Source organism: Protobothrops mucrosquamatus, unplaced genomic scaffold (genome assembly GCF_001527695.2).
Source record: "Protobothrops mucrosquamatus isolate PMUCROS unplaced genomic scaffold, P.Mucros_1.0 scaffold4574, whole genome shotgun sequence".
Lineage (NCBI taxonomy): Eukaryota > Metazoa > Chordata > Lepidosauria > Squamata > Viperidae > Protobothrops > Protobothrops mucrosquamatus.
In genome coordinates, this window is record NW_015390477.1 from 5,559 (window position 1) to 24,244 (window position 18,686).

Consider the following 18,686-nt stretch of genomic DNA (forward strand, 5'->3'; position numbering starts at 1 on the left):
TGGAGGTCTTCTAGTCCAGCCCCCTGCTCAAGCAGGAGACCCTATACCATCTCAGACAAGTGGCTGTCCAGTCTCTCCTTAAAAACCTCCAGTGATGGAGCGCCCACAACTTCTGGAGGCAAAGCTGTTCCACTGGCTAATTGTCCTCACTGTCAGGAGGTTTCTCCTTAATTCCAGGTTGCTTAATGGTAGGTGGGAACGACCTTGGGAAGAGCCACAGCCTAGACAACTGTCTGATAAATGCAATCTGTCTCTAAAGGAGGAGGAGGAGGAGGAGGAGGAGGAGGAGGAGGAGGAGGAGGAGGAGGAGGAGGGGGGGGGGAAAGTGTCTCAGAAAGGACTCTGCCTAGTTTTCAGGAGAATAAAGAAGAAGGACGAGAGGACCACTCTCAGAAGTTGCAAGAATCTGTTACTATCCCTTTACAATAAAAGTGGCATTAGTGCTCACGGCAGTCCTCTTTATCTGGGCTGACAGAGAGAGAGACAGAGACAGAGAGAGACAGACACACACACACACACACACACACACACACAGAGAGAGAGAGAGAGAGAGAGAGAGAGAGAGAGAAACAGACAGAAACAGAGAGACAAGACAGAGACAGACAGAAACAGAGAGACAGAGAGAGACACACACACACAGAAAGAGAAACAGACAGAAACAGAGAGACAAGACAGAGAGAGACAGAGACACAGAGAGACAGAGACAGAGACAGAAAGAGAGAGAGACAGTGAGAGAGAGAGAGAAACACAGAGAGAGACAGAGACAGAGAGAGACAGACAGAAACAGAGAGACAGAGACACACACAGAGAGAGAAACAGAGACAGATAGAAACAGAGAGACAAGACAGAGAGAGACAGACAGAAACAGAGAGAGAGAGACAGAAACAGAGAGACAGAGAGACAGAGACACACACACAGAGAGAAACAGAGACAGATAGAAACAGAGAGACAAGACAGAGAGAGAGACAGAGACAGAGAGAGACAGAGAGACAGAGACACACGCAGAGAGAGAAAAAAAACAGACAGAAACAGAGAGACAAGACAGAGAGAGAGAGACAGAGAGACAGAGAGACAGAGAGAGTGGTTAAAAGGCACCAAGAACTAAGGCAGGCTGGAGGGCAGCTGATTAACTCCGTGTTTCTCAACCTGCCCCCTTCTCATCCAGCACTTTCCTCCTTGCACCAGCCTGGCCCTGCTCCATGTTCCCGGGGAGCCTTGGGGCCTGAGGACCAGATATCATTGTGTATCAGTGATTGGGTGACCTCTGCAGATGCCATACGCTAAATAAATAAATGACCAGACCTTCTCCATGGCCCCTGGCTATGGCCAGTTGCTACTGCATCCCTTTCTATGGCTCACAGCCCTTTTGTAGGGGAGGGGGCCTCCCTTTCCCCTTCTCTCTTCCACCCTAGGCAGGAGCTGATAATAGAATAGAATAGAAAATAGAATATAGAATAGAATAGAATATAGAATAGAATAGAATATAGAATAGAATAGAATATAGAATAGAATAGAATATAGAATAGAATAGAATATAGAATAGAATAGAAAATAGAATAGAGAATAGAATGAATATAGAATAGAATATAGAAAATAGAATAGAATAGAAAATAGAATAGAAAATAGAATATAGAAAAGAATAGAATATAGAAAATAGAATAGAATAGAAAATAGAAAATAGAATAGAATATAGAAAATAGAATAGAAAATAGAATATAGAATATAGAAAATAGAATATAGAAAATAGAATATAGAAAAGAATAGAATAGAATATAGAATAGAGTAGAGAATAGAGTAGAAAATAGAATACAATATAGAATAGAATAGAATAGAATAGAATAGAATAGAATAGAATGGAATAGCTGGAAGGGACCTTGGAGGTCTTCTAGTCCAGCTCCCTGCTCAAGCAGCATGCAGGTCTCTGTCCTGGTGATCTGGAGATGGTCTCTTGCATCTCTCCCTCCCTGCTAGACCCTCCAGGGTGGGCGGCTTCCCCCCAGGGCAGGGGATCCACAGCCACCCTTCTTGTCGGCACTCAGCTTTGGGCAAGGAAGGCTTCCGGCCTGAACAGACCTGGGGGCTGGTGGTGATGTAGAAGCCAGAGACGCCAGCTTTCTCCAGGGTGCTCTGCTGGTCCACCACTTTCTGATCCAGCTCCAGGACTATTTTCTCGTCCATCATCCGTTGCTCGGTATGAATCCGCTGCTCCACGGCCTGAGCAAACAACAAACCCAAAAGGCCAAAGAAGAACCACCGTTAACAGCCACTGGCATTCTGAGCGATGCTACAAGCCATGGGCTAAGAGGGAAGGGAGCTCTCCACCCCAACATCACCCCCCTCAAGGTTACTCCATGAAAGACCAGGCAGGTCCACAGGCACGATCAAAAAAGTCAAGATGGAGGCCAGGACAATGTAGTCAAAATTCCAGTTGAGAACTGAGAAAAGCAACCTGGAATTAAGAAATTTCCTGACAGAATAATTAACCTGGGAAACAGCTTTCCTTTAGAACAGTGGTTCTCAACCTTTTTAATGCCGCGACCCCCAACCGGTCGTAAGTCGAGGACTAAACCGGTCGTAAGTCGAGGACTAAACCGGTCGTAAGTCGAGGACTACCGAACTGGTCGTAAGTTGAGGACTTTCCCTGCCCGGGAGCGCCGCGCATGCGTGGTTCCGCCCCCTGCGCCGGCCGAGGCGTAGCTGGCAAGCGGCAGAGACGGAGCAGGCCGACCACCAGCTGGCCCAGCCCAAGGGAGGTAAGGCACCCACCGGAAAAGGGGGAAAAAATGGTGGACAAAAAAAATGGCGGACAAAAAAAATGGCGGACAGCCTTGCTTGGCGACCCCCATGAAATGGTCGATCGACCCCAAATGGGGTCGCGACCCATAGGTTGAGAACCGCTGCTTTAGAAGTTGTGGGTGCTTCATCAATGGAGGCTTTGAAGAAGAACTTTTAAGAAGACCCTACACCAGGGGTCCCCAACCTGTGGGCAAGTGGCCCGGTAGTGGGCCATGGCCTGCTGGCCACGGGACAAGCTGGCCAGTGCCTGCATGTGTGCGTGCACACACACACACTCGCGGTAGCACCACAATCATGGGGCACGAAAATGGGCTGCCACCGCGCCTTGCGGTGTGAAAATGAGACGACGCGCCTCGGGGTGTGAAAACGGGACATTGCCACGCCTTGGAATGTGAAAACGACGCAGCCGCGCCTTGGTGTGAAAACAGGATGCCGACGGCACACTGCGGGGCGGAAAAACGTACAGCGCTGTGCCGTGCAAGAACGGGGCAGGGCTACTGAGTATCATGCAAGCGCTAGCCCTGCCCCATTTGCGTCACGTGTGCTCGTGGCCCCATGAACGCACGCGCACACATGCGCACGTGTAAAATACTTCTTCCTCCCTTTCTCTCCTGTCTGCAACCGAGAAAGATTGGTGACCTCTGCCCTCTGCCATTCCAGACAGCTACTTGTTTGGAATAGTATAGGTCAGGGGTAGGCCACCTTGGCTCTTTTATGACTCGTGGACTTCAACTCCCAGAATTCCTGAGCCAGCCATGCTGAGAGGAAAGAGAGAGGTTTCCAAGCTGAGTCATGCTGGCTCAGGAATTCTGGGAGTTGAAGTCCACGAGTCATGAAGGGGCCTAGGCCTAGGCCAGAGGTAGGCAACCTTGGCTCTTTTATGACTTGTGGACTTCAACTCCCAGAATTCCTGAGCCAGCCATGCTGAGGGGAAAGGGAGAGGTTTCCAAGCTGAGCCATGCTGGCTCAGGAATTCTGGGAGTTGAAGTCCATGAGTCATAAAGCGGCCTAGGCCTAGGCCAGAGGTAGGCAACCTTGGCTCTTTTATGACTCGTGGACTTCAACTCCCAGAATTCCTGAGCCAGCCATGCTGAGGGGAAAGGGAGTTTCCAAGCTGAGCCATGCTGGCTGAGGAATTCTGGGAGTTGAAGTCCACGAGTCATAAAAGGGCCAGGTTTGAAGACGTCTGGTCTGGATCCAAGCCCGCAGTTTCATCAAAATGGCCGACTGAGGAATTCTGGGAGTTGAAGTCCACAAGTCATAAAAGGGCCAAGTTTGAAGACCCCTGGCATAGAGCTTGAAAGCATTTCAGCACCACAGAGTTATGGTTTCCTTCCAGCCCTTCCAGGAATGCTGGGAAACCGGTTTTGCTGCATTGATGTCACTTCCCTGCTCAGAAGCACTGAAGGGGCATAAAACAAGAGACAGAGCCGCAAAGCTGGTGGGTCAAAAACCTCCAGGGTCTGGATTCAGACCATCCTTCTAATGCTTCTCAAAAGAGTTGTAAGCTCATTTGGATCCAGGTGTACCTGTGAGGGGAACGTCTCCATGGATGCAACCAGGTCCAGAGATCAACATCCTGCACTGTGTGTGCTAAAAGTAGGATCGAGGGAGGAGGAAGCAGCCAGTATGTTTGAATTAGGAATTAGACAGGCCACTTCAACCCAACTAAGCTTGTGCTGTAAAGCCTCTTGCGACCTCTGCAGACTTTGGCCTGAATCATCCATCTTACTCTGGGCCAGAGGTCTGCAACCTTAAACACTCAAAGAGCCACTTGGACCCGTTTCCCAGAGAAAAGACAACACTGAGAGCATCAAAACTTGTGCACGCGCTCGTGCACGCAAGGGATGGGGAGCTTGATTGAAGAGTTTGATTAAAAAGAAATAGAGGCTGCTGTGCATGAGTCCTCTCTTTCTCTCTTTCTCTCTTTCCTCTCCCTCTCTTTCCTCTCTTTCTCCCTATCTTTCCTCCTCTCTCCCTTTTTTCTTTCCCTCTTTCTCTCTCTCCTTCTCCCTACCTCTTTCTCTCTTTCCTCTCCCTCTTTCCTCTCTCTACCTCTCTCTCTCCCTATCTTTCCTCTCTCTCTCTCTCCTTTTTCTTTCCCGCTCTCTCTCCCTTTCTCCCTACCTCTTTCTCTTTCCTTTCCCTCTTTCCTCTCTCTTCCTCTCTCTCCCTATCTTTCCTCTCTCTCTCTCCTTTTTCTTTCCCTCTTTCCCTTTCTCCCTACCTTTCTCTCTTTCCTCTCCCTCTTTCCTCTCTCTTCCTCTCTCCCTATCTTTCCTCTCTCTCTCTCCTTTTTCTTTCCCTTTCTCTCTCTCCCTTTCTCCCTACCTCTTTCTCCGTTTCCTCTCCCTCTTTCCTCTCCCTCTCTCTCTCTCCCTATCTTTCCTCTCTCTCTCTTTTCTTTCCCTCTCTCCCTTTCTCCCTACCTCTTTCTCTCTTTCCTCTCTTCCTCTCTCCCTATTTTTCCTCTCTCCTTTTTCTTTCCCTTTCTCTCTCCCTTTATCCCTACCTCTTTCTCTCTTTCCTCTCCCTCTTTCCTCTCTCTACCTCTCTCTCCCTATCTTTCCTCTCTCTCTCTTTTTCTTTCCCTCTTTCTCTCTCCCTTTCTCCCTACCTCTTTCTCTCTTTCCTCTCCCTCTTTCCTCTCTCTACCTCTCTCTCTCTCTCCCTATCTTTCCTCTCTCTCTCTTTTTCTTTCCCTCTTTCTCTCTCTCCCTTTCTCCTTACCTCTTTCTCTTTCCTCTCCCTCTCTTTCTCTCCCTCCCTCCCTTTCTCTCTCTCTGAGAGAGAAGGGAAGTGCAAGTGCCTCTCTCTGTCTCTCTCTCTCTGCAAATGGCAGAAGAGGCTGGGAGCTGCAGGTTGCCGACCCGTACTCTGGGCTGAAGCCCAAGAGGAATAAGTTCCTTCCCACCAAGACTGGTCCCTTAGCGGCTGCGGCCTTTACCTCTGTCTCTCGCTGCTGAGCGGCCTTCAGGAGGGGAAGATTGTGCGGCTGGCAACTCTGCTGGTCTTCCTTGTGTTTGCGAAGGACCTCCTGCTTGAGGGCTGGCGGGAGGAGAAAAACAGAATGAGCCCCCCCCAAGACGCAGCCCGTCACCCTTCGCTAGTGAAGCGCAAAGACTCGGTGGGCGCGGCCCGTTTGTGCGGGAGGCTCACGTACCTCGATGCTCCATCTGCAGTTTGAGCCGCTGGTTGTAGAGGTTTCGCTCGGTCAGATGCTGGATGTCCAGCAGGCCTTGCACGATCTCAAAGACGGTCCCGTCCAGGAGGGCCAAGGACAGGTCGCTGAGGATGGTGTAGGACAGCCTCTGCTGGGAGGAACTGGGGGTGGTGGTGGTGAGAGGAAACATCTTTGTCATCAGGACTGCGCTAAACGGGGGGCATCTCAACCAGGAAAACTCTCCCACAGGAGAGGCCAGTGATTGGCCTCTTTCTCCCAAGCGCGAGGCTGCTTGCCTTTAAGGACTGCAGCAGGGGTTTGGATGCAACCGGGCCCAATCCCCACGACTCTGCATTTCTGCTTGTTGGGTCAAAAATGCTGAAAGCAACCTGCCTCCAGAAGCGGTGAAATGCTCCAACACTGGAAGTTTTTAAGAAGAGACTGGACAGCCATTTGTCTGAAATGGTGTAGGGTTTCCTGCCTGTGCAGGGGGTTGGACTAGATGACCTCCAAGGTCCCTTCCAACTTTGTTATTCTATTCTATTCTATTCCATTCCATTCTATTCTATTCCATTCTTTTTTCTATTCTATTCTATTCTATTCTATTCTATTCTATTCTATTCTATTCTATTCTATTCTATTCTATTCTATTCTATTCTTCCTGTTTCCATTCCATTCCATTCTACTCTACTCTATTCTATTCTACTCTATTCTAGCAAGGAGAGAAGCAACCTAGAACTAAGGAGAAACTTCCTGACAGTCAGAAGAATTAACCAGTGGAACAACCTGCCTCCAGAAGTGGTGAATGTGCCAACACTGGAAGTTTTTAAGACGAGACTGGACAGCCATCTGTCCGAAATGGTGTAGGGTTTCCTGCCTGAGCAGGGGGTTGGACTAGATGACCTCCAAGGTCTCTTCCAACTTTATTATTATTGTTGTTGTTGTTGAAAGCTGGGTTTTTGCAGCAGTCAACAGAGGCCGTGGCTGTATGCAGACACATAATACACTGCACCCCTGCAAATAGAGTACAGCTGGGGGGGGGAGGTTTCTGCACTGAAGCCCCCCCCCCAACTACCATTTTGTGTTGGGTCCAAGCCTGCCCCTCCCCAGCTCTTATTTCCAAGCCTTCAAACTTTTTTTAGCAGAATGGAATAAAGGAATGTAGAGTTGGAAGGGACCTGGGAGATCTTTTAGGAGCAGGAAACCCTTCTTGTCAGTGATGCACAAAAGGAGATGGATCCCCTCAGGTAGATTTGCATCTTCAGAGCCTGCAGTATAATTTGCTCTCCGTTTTCCATTTCCGCTGCCATTTCTCAACTGTTTATAGCGCCCTGCCTCTTCGATGGGGGAAACAGAAGGAGTTTCCCTGACTAAATAAGGCCAGGCGACAGAGACATATGTGGAAGACAGAGACTTCAAACAGTGGGAGAAGAAAGCAATGAATTTAAAACAGGGGTAGTCAACTTTGGCTCTTTTATGACTCGTGGACTTCAATTCCCAGAATTCCTGAGCCAGCTTAGCTGGCTCAGGAATTCTGGGAGTTGAAGTCCACGAGTCATAAAAGAGCCAAGGTTGACTACTTCTGATTTAAAAGATGTTTTTCTCTTTCTCAATCAGAAAACAATGCAGCGTGTATATTGTAATGGGTCTAAATGGGACAGGCTGAATAGTTTTGGTTTAAAATTTATTGGTCTTTCCAGTCAATGGACTGGACTCAAAGTCTGTCAATGTTGTGCCGCTAAAATCAGAATAATAGACCTGGAAGGGACCTTGGAGGTCTTCTAGTCCAGCCCCCTGCTCAACCAGGAGTCCCTCTATTGGGGGTCTTCAAACTTGGCCCTTTTATGATTTGTGGACTTCAACTCCTAGAATTCCTCAGCCAGGCACGCTGGGGGACATGATAGCAGTGTTCCAATATCTCAGGGGCTGCCCCAAAGAAGAGGCAAGTCAAGCTCTTCTCCAAAGCGCCTGAGGCGGGAGGCGAGTGGGAAAGGAAGATGGGGAAGGGGAGATGAGGGCGGGGGGGGGGGCAAAGATCTTTTCTGGAAAAGTTCATGTTAGGAAGTTGCTCTTCCTTGGACCCGGCCTGAAATCCGCCTCCCCCCCCATTTCAGAGGCGGCTTCACACGGCCTGATAGCCAAACTGGCATTAAGACCCCCCCCCAAAAAAACCAGGCCCACCTGGGGGCTTCTGGGTGGCTCCCTCTTGGCCTCCCCCGGACCAGGTGGGGAAAACCCCACGGTCGCAGGGCTGGAGCCCGGGGCAGAGCGAGAGAAGCGCCCGCCGGCCAGTCCTGCTGCCCTGAGCGAAGCCCCTTCCTCTTCCTCCTCCCCCGCCCACCCACCCACCCACCTACCTACCNCCCACCCACCTGGGCAGCTCCTTCACCAGCTCCTGCAGCTCCGAGAGCAGCTGATAGTGCCGCGCCTGCTGCCGCGTCGGACGGTCGCCGCCGCCGCCGCCGCCTCCTCCCCCTCCGCCCGGGGTCCCGCCCGCCTCGCCCCCCGGGAAGGCGAAGGCAGCCCCGAAGCGCGCCATGCATAGCGGGGGGGGGGGAGGAAGACGCGGGGAGGGGGGCGGAGCGCGGCGGCGGCTTCTCGCGCGAGCTTGCAGACGCCCCGCCCCTCGCCCCGCCCCCCCCCCTCCGCGAAGCAAGACGGGTGGGGGCTTCCATCTAGCCCCCCTTCGCTGCCCATAGTGCTGCTGCTCCGGCGCCCGGAGTCTCCTCCTTGCGATGGTTGCAAGCTTTGCGTCTCGATTGATGCGATCCTAAGCTTGGTGTAGTTGCACCTCCGCCTCCTCCTCCTCCGTATGGCTGACTCGGGTTCCCTCTGATGGCTTTGTTGTTGTTGTTGTGAGTTGCGAAGTCGTGCCCGACCCATCGCGACCCCATGGACCACGTTCCTCCAGGTCTTCCTTGTGCTCTACCATCTTCTGGAGTCCATTGAAGCTCGTTGAAGAAGATGTTGAAGAGCCCTGGGCCCAGAACAGAGCCCTGGGGCACACTTGTAATTGCACACTTGTCAAGTGAATCTTCCCCCCCCCCCCGCCTTTCTTGCTAGAAACCAGCAAATGGCAAAGGACGTAGGATGGTGGCCAAGCACTCACAAGTTGATGAAGTTGATGACCCTGTGTGGATGCTGCAACGGCTCTAAGGTACCAGAGCCGGGGCACTGTGACTTTGTTAATTGCACAGTCGTGTCCAACCCATCGCGACCCCATGGACAACGTTCCTCCAGGCCTTCCCGTCCTCTACCATCTTCTGGAGTCCATTTAAGCTCACGCCTCCTGCTTCAGGGACTCCATCCAGCCACCTCATTCTCTGTCGTCCCCTTCTTCTCTTGCCCTCCATCTTTCCCAGCATCAGGCTCTTCTCCAGTCAGTCCTTCCTTCTCATGAGGTGGCCAAAGGACTTGAGTTTCAACTTCAGGATCTGGCCTTCTAAAGAGCAGTCGGGGTTGATCTCCTCCAGGACTGACCGGTTGGATCGCCTTGCAGTCCAGGGGACTCGCAGGAGTCTTCTCCAGCATCATGTACTTAAAAAAGTGCAACAGGCAGCTGGGGGGGAATCCCAATTCACTTTCTTCCTGTAGTATCCTAAACTTCTGGTCAACTGTGTGGGCTGGCAACAACCACTGAGAGCCTAAAGGGTTTTTTCTGTTCTTTTCTTTCTTTCTTCCTGGGTGGGGGGAAGTTGCTCACCTGCAACTTCCCCCCACCCAGGCAGAACAAAAGGGCAACAGCTGAAACCATTATCCCCCCCAAAAAAACAATCAAAATGCCAACCTGCATCCAGCTTCTATTTGTCCTTAAATACAGTTGTTGTTGTTGTTGTTGTTAATTGCGAAGTCGTGTCCGACCCATCGCATCCCCATGGACAACGTTCCTCCAGGCCTTCCTGTCCTCTACCATTTTCTGGAGTCCATTTAAGCTCACGCCTCCTGCTTCAGTGACTCCATCCAGCCACCCCATTCTCCGTCGTCCCCTTCTTCTCTTGCCCTCCATCTTTCCCAGCATTGGGCTCTTCTCCAGTGAGTCCTTCTCATTAGGTGGCCAAAGTACTTGAGTTTCCACTTCAGGATCTGGCCTTCTAAGGAGCAGTCGGGGTTGATCTCCTCCAGGACTGACCGGTTGGATCTGGCTTCTCTCCCTCACTTTCCCAACTTTGGCATCTTAAGATATGGGACTTCAGTGCTGGCTGGGCAATGATGGCAGTTGGTTCATATGTCTTAAACGTTGCCAAGATTGGGGAATCCTGGACTCCATGGAGGAGGCTGTGCATGGATGGGTCCAAGGCTGGCCTATTCGTGCATGGATGGGTCCAAGGCTGGCCTATTCGTGCATGGATGGGTCCAAGGCTGGCCTATTCGTGGCCGAGAGGAGTGAGGGAGAGGCCCTAGCTGACCCTTGGCATTTTAACCACCCAATGGAAGGGACCTTCTTTTCCCAGGCATTTCTGCTCATTTGCTGCAGTTTGGGGTTAAGCGCTGGTTCTGCCTTGGAGGTAAGTTTTTCTTCCCAAGTAATAACATGTCACTGATGTGAGCAAAGGCCTGCTCTCCCCCCCCTCAAAAAAAAAAAGAAACTTAAATATTTTAATGAACTTTAAATCATCCAGAGAACTTTGGCGATGGCAGGTGAGACATGCCCTGGTGCTAGTAAAAATGAGGGCAGCTAAGAGCCAGCATTTCTGGGTGTCTTTTGGTGATTAAACACCACAGGAAAATCCCTGTCTTTATTGGGTGGGACTGTTTACTGTTGGATTGGTTTTTAAATCATATTGTTCCTCGTCCAAAGGCAACTGGACTTTGGTTTTTTTCCCCCTTTCAAGACGTTTCGCTTCTCATCCAAGAAGCTTCTTCGGTTCTGACTTCTTCAGAACTGAAAAAGCTTCTTGGATGAGAAGCGAAACATCTTCAAAGGAAATGCCCCCCCCCCCAAAGAACTCCAGTTACCTTTTCAAAAGGTAGTAGAAGCGGCCTATTCAAATATTTATTTTTAATCATTTTCTTAAATTTTGTATTTTGTATTGTATTAAGTTGTTTTTAAACTGGCTGTAAGCCGCCCTGAGTCCTCCGGGAGAAGGGCGGGGTATAAATATAATAAAAATTCAAATTCAAATTCAAATTCAAAAGCACCCTTTGGACAACCACGACCCGGATGACTGAGAATTTCTTCCTTGTGTCGTGGCTTGATTTTATACAGCATTTGGAGGTCCCCATTTTTGGCCTGGCATTGCCGGTGTTGTTTAGTTCACTGATGCTCCCTGGCATTGTCTGAACTCAGCACGGATTCCTCGGCCCTCTCCTTAAACAACAGGCAGAGGAAGAAGATGTGCCCGGCTGCCCACTGGCCCTGAGGCTGCAGTGCCTTTTGCCAGCTGGGAAGGCAGGTGCTGAAAACCCAACGCTCCCCATGAAGCCCCAAGTGTGCTGCAACCACCTAGATGGGGCAGCATGCAAATCTAATAATAGATAAATAAATCTATATAAATAAAAAGGTAAATGTTCGTTTGTTCAAAATCTTAAATCTCCGAAAGTTCTTCACCGAATGCTTTGAAATTTTGACCCAACGTTGCATTCGAATACGCGCGTGTTTCTATATACCTATATTATATAGATGTCACACCTGTGACAGGTAAAACATGCTTTTTTTGAAAAACAGCGCCATCTGTTGGACGTAAAAGCAACACACGCTTTTACCAGACTGAGCCACAGCAACGCGTGGCCGGGTACAGCTAGTATAAAATAAAATGAGTTTCGCTCAAGGCCTCCAACTCCGCTGCAGCTACAAGCCCACTGGCTGCAGCAATGAGCACTCCCTAGTTGCTGTTTGAAAAATTTCCCATAATTCTCCTGGCCCAATGTTCCTTTAGAGCAGGGGTCTTCAGACTGGGCCCTTTTAGGACTCACGGACTTCAACTCCCAGAATTCCTCAGCCAGTCCATGAGTCATAAAAGGGCCGAGTTTGAAGACCCCTGCTTTACTAAGGCCTCAGGCCTCTGACTAGGTTGGTTGCTGGCCCTTTGTTGTTGTTAGTTGCGAAGTCGTGTCCGACCTATCGCGACCCCATGGACAACGTTCCTCCAGGCCTTCCTGTCCTCTACCATCTTCTGGAGTCCATTTAAGCTCCTGCCTACTGCTTCAGGGACTCCATCCAGCCACCTCATTCTCTGTCGTCCCCTTCTTCTCTTGCCCTCCATCTTTCCCAGCATCAGGCTCTTCTCCAGGGAGTCCTTCCTTCTCATTAGGTGGCCAAAGGACTTGAGTTTCCACTTCAGGATCTGGCCTTCTAAAGAGCAGTCGGGGTTGATCTCCTCTAGGACTGACCGGTTGGATCGCCTTGCAGTCCAGGGGACTCGCAGGAGTCTTCTCCAACAAAGGGCCAGCAACCAACCTAGCCAGAAGCCAGAGGCCTTGGTCAGCCCTCCCCAGCCTGGCACCTTCCAGATGTATTGAGACTTGCATTGTCCTGATAAGAATGTCTTCGGGATAGCAATTCGGGGGATGGTTCCGGAGAGCAGAAGAAAGAAGGCTGATCTGGAGAACTGGACTGGACAAAAAAATTGTGGGCGCTCCATCACTGGAGGTTTTTAAGAAGAGGCTAGACAGCCACCTGTCTCAGATGGTATAGGTTCTCCTGCTTGAGCCGGGGGCTGGACTAGAAGACCTCCAAGGTGCCTTCCAGCTCTATTCGGTTCAAAACCTAGTGCTGACCCCAAGCCAGAGGGTTCTCCTAGGGCATTGATGGCAAAGCTTTTAGAGACCGAGTGCCCAAACTGCAACCCAAAACCCACTTATGTATCGCCGGGTGCCGGGTGGGTGTGGCCACTCGGCGGGCGCAGCTACAGTGGGCTTGGCAGACTGGGTGGGCATGGCCACTGGATGGGTGTGGCTGCAGTAGTCATGGCAGATTGGGTGGGCATGGCCACCTCGATGTTGCTTATGGGGAGGGACACCTGTGGGAGCTGGGCAGGGTTGGGGGAGATCCAGGGGGTCTCTGGCAGGTGGGATGGTGGGCTCCCCAATGACGGCTCCAGGCTGGCTGGCCTTAGGCCAGTGATGGTGAACTTTTAGAGACCACGTGTGCTGGGGCGATGGCGCGTGCCCACAGAGAGAGCTCCGCGTGCCGCCTCTGGCACGCGTGCCATAGGTTCGCCACCACTGTCCTAGGGTGCCGAGTCCCTCGGCTACCTTGAGGGCTGGAGCAGGGTGGCCTGAGTTAATCCTTGCATGGGAGACCCCAGGAAACCCCCCTGAGACATCCAAGCTGGACTTGGGCGAGGCAAATGGTTCACCAGGAAAAGGAGTCCCCTTTCTTTTTTTTTTTGTTTTGTCTCTGTTTTTTCTTTTCTTTGTTCTTTTTTTTTCTTCCTTTCTGATTTGAATTCATATTTTCTTTTCTCGTTAGAATTGATAGTCATTTGTAATGGAAGAGGAATAAGAAAAAGGACGAAATGATATTAATACATGCTTAGTGAATATGTTAAGGGAAAAGGTTACGGGGAGACCCCCGAAGTGTTAACTAGGTATTTAGATTAGAAATATGGAACATAGTAAGTGAAATAGGTAAACTCAATGCAGGATGCGGATTTGTAGATTTATTTAGACGAAAGATTATTGAGGATTGCTATGATTGATTTAGTTCAGTGGTTCTCAACCTTTTTAATGCCGTGACCCCAACCGGTCGTAAGTCGAGGACTAAACCAGTCGTAAGTCGAGGACTAAACCGGTCGTAAGTCGAGGACTACCCAACCGGTCGTAAGTCGAGGATTTTCCCTGCCCGGGAGCGCCGCGCATGCGTAGTTCCGCCCCCTGCGCCGGCCGAGGCGTAGCTGGCAAGCGGCAGAGACGGAGCAGGCCGACCACCAGCTGGCCCAGCCCAAGGGAGGTAAGGCACCCGCCGGAAAAGGGGGAAAAAATGGCGGACAAAAAAAATGGCGGACAGCCTTGCTTGGCGACCCCCGTGAAATGGACGATCGACCCCAAATGGGGTCCCGACCCACAGGTTGAGAACCACTGATTTAGTTGTATTGTAATCTATCAATTTGAAATATATCATTAGAGGGAAAAGAGAGGAGGTTTTTAATGACTTAATTCCAACTGTTATGAATATGACTTTGTTTTGTGGACAATTGATTGCCCTGCCACCACGTTGTTTCTTAAGCACTTGTTTGTAAAATGAAAAAAAAACAATAAAACTTGTGTTTGTTTTTTTTAAAAAAAGGAAATGGAGTCCAAAGACCAGGACAAAGAAGAGCTAGAAATATCATCCTTTTATTTGAGGAAGGATGGAGCCACGCTGGACTCCAAAGCCTCCTGGCTGATGCCCCCCCCCCCAGTTCCCAAGCGAAGAGGATGGAGGCTGTTGCGTTGAATATTCCAGGCACCCAGCGACCCATCAGAGGCAGCCCAGGTGCCTGGGAAACAAAGCTCACCGCCTGTCTGCTGGGAATGGCCCAAGGTCGGTCTGTTCCGATCGTAGCCTCCAGGTCAGCTGGAAGCAGCCCCTGCACCCTCTTCCTGCAGGGTCTGCCCTCGCTTCCCAGGGATCGGGGACCCCAAAAGTGAAGTCTGCCTCCCACTTTAAGTAGCATCTTCGTCCCGGCTGCACCCAGGCTTTCCAGGGGTGAATGCAGCTACCCCCTCCCCAGGAAAAGGCTGGTCTGCTGGCTGCCTGTCGCTGACCCCCAGCAGCCCAGTCTCAGTCCCCGCCCAGCCCCAAACCCACCCCAAGGCACCCTTCCCCAGGCCTGCGAGGGTCCCCCTCCCGGAGGAGGTCGAGAAGCAGGTCTATGCAGTTATAAGGCTGGTTTCAAGAAAGCCCTCCACCCCTCCCTCCCTGCCAGAGCCCAGCGCCAGCGCTGGGTCCCCGAAAGCCCCCCGACCCATCCCTGGGGGAGGCCGTGGCTCTCTTTGAGGTGGGGTCTCCACTGGCCCAGAAGGAGAAGAGTACCCCTCTGGCCCCGGGACAGGTCCTCCTTCTCCCTCCCCCCTCCCCTATTGTACAGTCTGCGGAGGGGGGGCGGCTGCCTTGGGCGGCTCTGCGAGCCCCTCCCGGCCCTTCTTGCGTGGCGGCTTCTTGATGGGCGTCTTCTTGACGGCGGGGTCTCCGGGCGCAGGGATGGCCTCGGGGCTGCCACCGCCGCTGCCGCCCGGCTTCTCCCCGCTCTTGGGTTCGGCGGCAGGGGGGTCGCCGGGCCCCAGCAGTTTCTGCAGCGGGGCGGAGGTGGGCAGCAGCGGCTTGCCGGCCTTCTGCCCTGGGGCGGTGCCCGCCTGCCTGGCCTTCTGTGGGGGCGCCGGCTTCTCCCGCTGGGCCGGGAGGGGGCTCATGCCGTTGGGCCGCGCGCCTGCCTCGCCCCGCTGGAGGCTCTGGGTCTTTTCCTTTAGCTGCGCGGCCAGCAGTGTGGCGGCCTCGGCGGAGAAGCCGGGTGGTGCCTTGGGCTGCGCGGGGCTCCGGGGCGCCTCGGCTGGCCGTCTCTCCACACCGGCCCCCCCCATCCTCTTGAGCGCGGAGTGCAGGGCACCGTTGAGGTTCTCGGCGGGCTCTGGTCCGGTCCGGCTACGCTGCCTGGCCTGAGCGGGGCCGGGTGGGCCCTCGGGGCTGCCGGGCTCCTGGGGGGGGCGGGGGGCCCTCTCTTTGGCCCGTGCCACCTCACCGGGGCTCCTCTTGCGCTTGGAGGGGCCGGGCCGGCGCTCCGCCTGCAGCTCGGCCGCACCCGGGGCCGGCAGGGTGTTGCTCTGGGCCGCGTTGTACTTGTGGTGGATCCAGGAGACTTTGGGCTTGGTGGAGGGGTCCGGCGGGGGCGGCTTGGCCCGCTCCGGGGAGGGGGGCTTGGCCGGCCGGGGCTCTGCCACCGGGGCCTCCTCCTCCTCCCGGGACTGCCTGGAGAGGCGCGCGATGCGGGCGTAGAGCGCGCCGCTGACCGAGCCGGAGCCGCAGGAGGAGCGCTCGCTGTCCGAGGACTTGAGCAGGGGCGCCTCGCCGCTGTCCGCCGGGCCCGGGGGGTTCTCCTTCAGCACGGTGTACTCGCCGGCCTCCTCCGTCTCCGTCGCTGGCCCTTTGCGCAGCGGCTGCGGCGCTTTCTCCAGGGTGCTGCTCGGGGCCGAGACGCGCTCCTTAGGGTCGCTCGCGCTCTCTGCGGAGGGAAGGGAGGGAGAGCGGCGATCAAGACAAGTAAGCCAAGCTGCAAAGAGGCGGGGAGGGGTTGGACTCGATGACCTCCAAGGTCCCTTCCAACTTTATTATTATTATTAATAATAATAATAATAATAATAATAATAATAATAATAATAATAATAATAATAATAATAATAATAATAATAATTATGGACCATCGCAAGTCAGCCAGATGTTCAGACTGGATTTGGCATTTTGTCTACCTATCGAGTCCTTCCCAAGGACCTGGGATAGGCAGATGTGGATGTTTGATGGTATTACAGATCTCGTCGCAGGATGGAAGCTGTTCCTAGTAAGACCGCCTTTTGCAATTGACTAATGGCGAATTTGTCAATGCCAATGATGGTGTTCAAGTGGTGCTCCAGTTGTTTTGGGATTGCACCCAAGGCGCCTATGACTATTGGTACTACCCTTGCTTGCCTTTGCCACAGTCTCTCTATTTCTATTTGTAGGTCTTTGTATTTTGTGATCTTCTCCAGTTCTTTCTCTGCTGTCTCCAGGCACTGCTACATCCACTATCCAGACTTTTTGGTCTTTCTTATGGACAATTGTTAAGTCCGGGGGGTTATGTTGCAGGTGCTTGTCTGTTTGATAACACCCCAGACTTAACTACTACTACTACTACTACTACTACTACTACTGCTATTATTATTATTATTATTATTATTATTATTATTATTATTATTATTATTATTATTATTATTATTATTATTACCTATTGTCAGAAGGCTGCAGCCGGGGAGAAAAGCCTTAAAAATTACTTTGCTAGGCACCTTTCTGACAATTTTCGCTCCCTACAAAGACAAACCTATAAAAATCGCAAATCTGAAAGTCTCCAGCAATCACTGGAGATTGTCCGCCACTGGGCTTCCTCCTCCTAGCCCTGGCAGAATTTTGGCACAGCAGCGAGTGTGGCAGAGAAACCTGCACAAAAGGAGGGATTTGGCTCCAACAAGTATTGAGTGTGCAGAATGCAGTTTGTGCTCAGGGGTGGATTTTATTTCATTTTACAACGAGGAAAGAGATGTTCCTTTTAGCCGTTACTTAATCGTTGACGTGCAAATGAGTTGCACGTAGCTCAAGGCAACGCTGAGGCCCAGGCAGAATTTTAAAATGCACGAACAGGCCTGCTTCCTTCCCTTTAGCAAGGTGAAGCCCTTGGAAGCTGGGGTGCCCCCTCCCCCCCCCAGGACAGAGGTAAAAGCAAGAATATGGGCACACCTGTGTTGTCAAAGGCCTGCCCCTTCCTATGTGTGTTGTAACTGCACTCCAGACTTTTCTAATCTGCCCCAGATGCTGCTGCACTGTCTCCAAATTCAGGGGTAGGGCCAGGGTGCAAAAGGCTGCAGGCCATCTGGGCTTCACCTGGATATCACAAAAACTCACAACATTATCCTTTCCTACCACAAAAAAGATGGTGTCCCAGCCAATAGGTTCTGCATCAAGGAAGCAAAAAACAAACGCCTTTTATTCTTGTAGTTCAGGGGGGATCTTCAAATGTGGCCCTTTTATGACTTGTGGACTTCAATTCCCAGAATTCCTCCGCCAGCGTGCCTGGCTGAGGAATTCTGGGAGCTGAACTCCACAAGTCACAAAAGGGCCAAGTTTGAAGACCCCTGTTGTAGTTTGATAGTGAAAGGTTTCAGGGGTTTTGTTTTTTTTTAAAGGGGCAATTGGTCTGCAAAATGTGAGATAAAATTAAATACGCTGAACCAAGTTCACGATGCCGAGCAGACTTTTAGTTATTGTTGTTTGTTTGTTTTTTTAAATCAAGATTAGCAAAGATTTTGTTGCAGTATTGAGTCTGCGACAGCTACAAATTTCCCTAACGAGCACTCCTGGCAACAGTTGAAGGCACAACCCCTCTCCCAACTCCGGTGCCAAATTGGAGACTGTTTTGGAAAGGATTTTTGTTGAGAAATATGCGTGGCTTTTGTACCAAAAGCATTTTTGGAGGTTTGAAGTTTCTTCGCCCACGGATAATCACGCATATTTGCCCGATATAGTTAACTTGGTTATTACATTAACTCATTACTTGGAGAGACACAATAAGCCTTTGCTAGCCAAATGCTCCAGTCACACAACACCCTATGCCAGAAAACAAACATGTCAACTACAAACTAACCAGCAGATTAAATGGTATATTTGTGGGGACGGTCAGTTTCAAGAGGCTGGAACCCATCAGCTGTTAAAGCCAAGGGGTGGGTGGCTGTCATGCCAGGATCCTAAGTGAGTTTGAAGGGGTGTGTTTATTTGTGTTTGTATATGTGTGTGTGTGTATTTTGAAAGCTGGCTGGAAGCCAGGGAAGAAGAGAGGAGAGGAGAGGGGAAGAGAAGAGAAGAGAAGAGAAGAGAGGAGGAGAAGGGAAGGGAAGGGAAGAGGAGAAGAGAAGAGAAGAGAAGAGAAGAGGAGGGAAGGGAAGGGAAGGGGAGAGAGGAGAGGGGACCTGGGGGGAGAGGAGAAGAGAAGAGAAGAAGGGAAGGGAACAGAAGAGAAGAGAAGAGGGGAGGGGAGAGAGGAGAGGGGACCTGGGGGGAGAGGAGAGG

The 18,686-nt window shown here is 51.5% G+C and overlaps 2 protein-coding genes across 2 annotated transcripts in view; both read right to left on the reverse strand.

Moving 5' to 3' along the window:
• Nucleotides 1–2,073: 2,073 nt before the first annotated feature.
• LOC107299126 (protein DGCR6) lies at nt 2,074–8,498 on the reverse strand (the record flags this gene model as incomplete). The annotated part of the gene is given in 4 exon segments (XM_015828494.1): nt 2,074–2,214; nt 5,744–5,844; nt 5,960–6,120; nt 8,332–8,498. Coding segments are annotated over 4 exon segments (570 nt in total), but the record flags the coding sequence as incomplete, so codon positions are not given.
• A 6,461-nt stretch (nt 8,499–14,959) lies between these two features.
• LOC114923582 (scavenger receptor class F member 2-like) overlaps nt 14,960–18,686 on the reverse strand; it is a gene marked incomplete at its 5' end in the record, with an annotated part of 6,821 nt that continues 3,094 nt past the window's right edge. The window contains one exon of the mRNA XM_029286689.1: nt 14,960–16,098. Coding sequence (XP_029142522.1) covers nt 14,960–16,098 — 1,139 coding nt within the window. The remainder of the gene's footprint in view (nt 16,099–18,686) is intronic.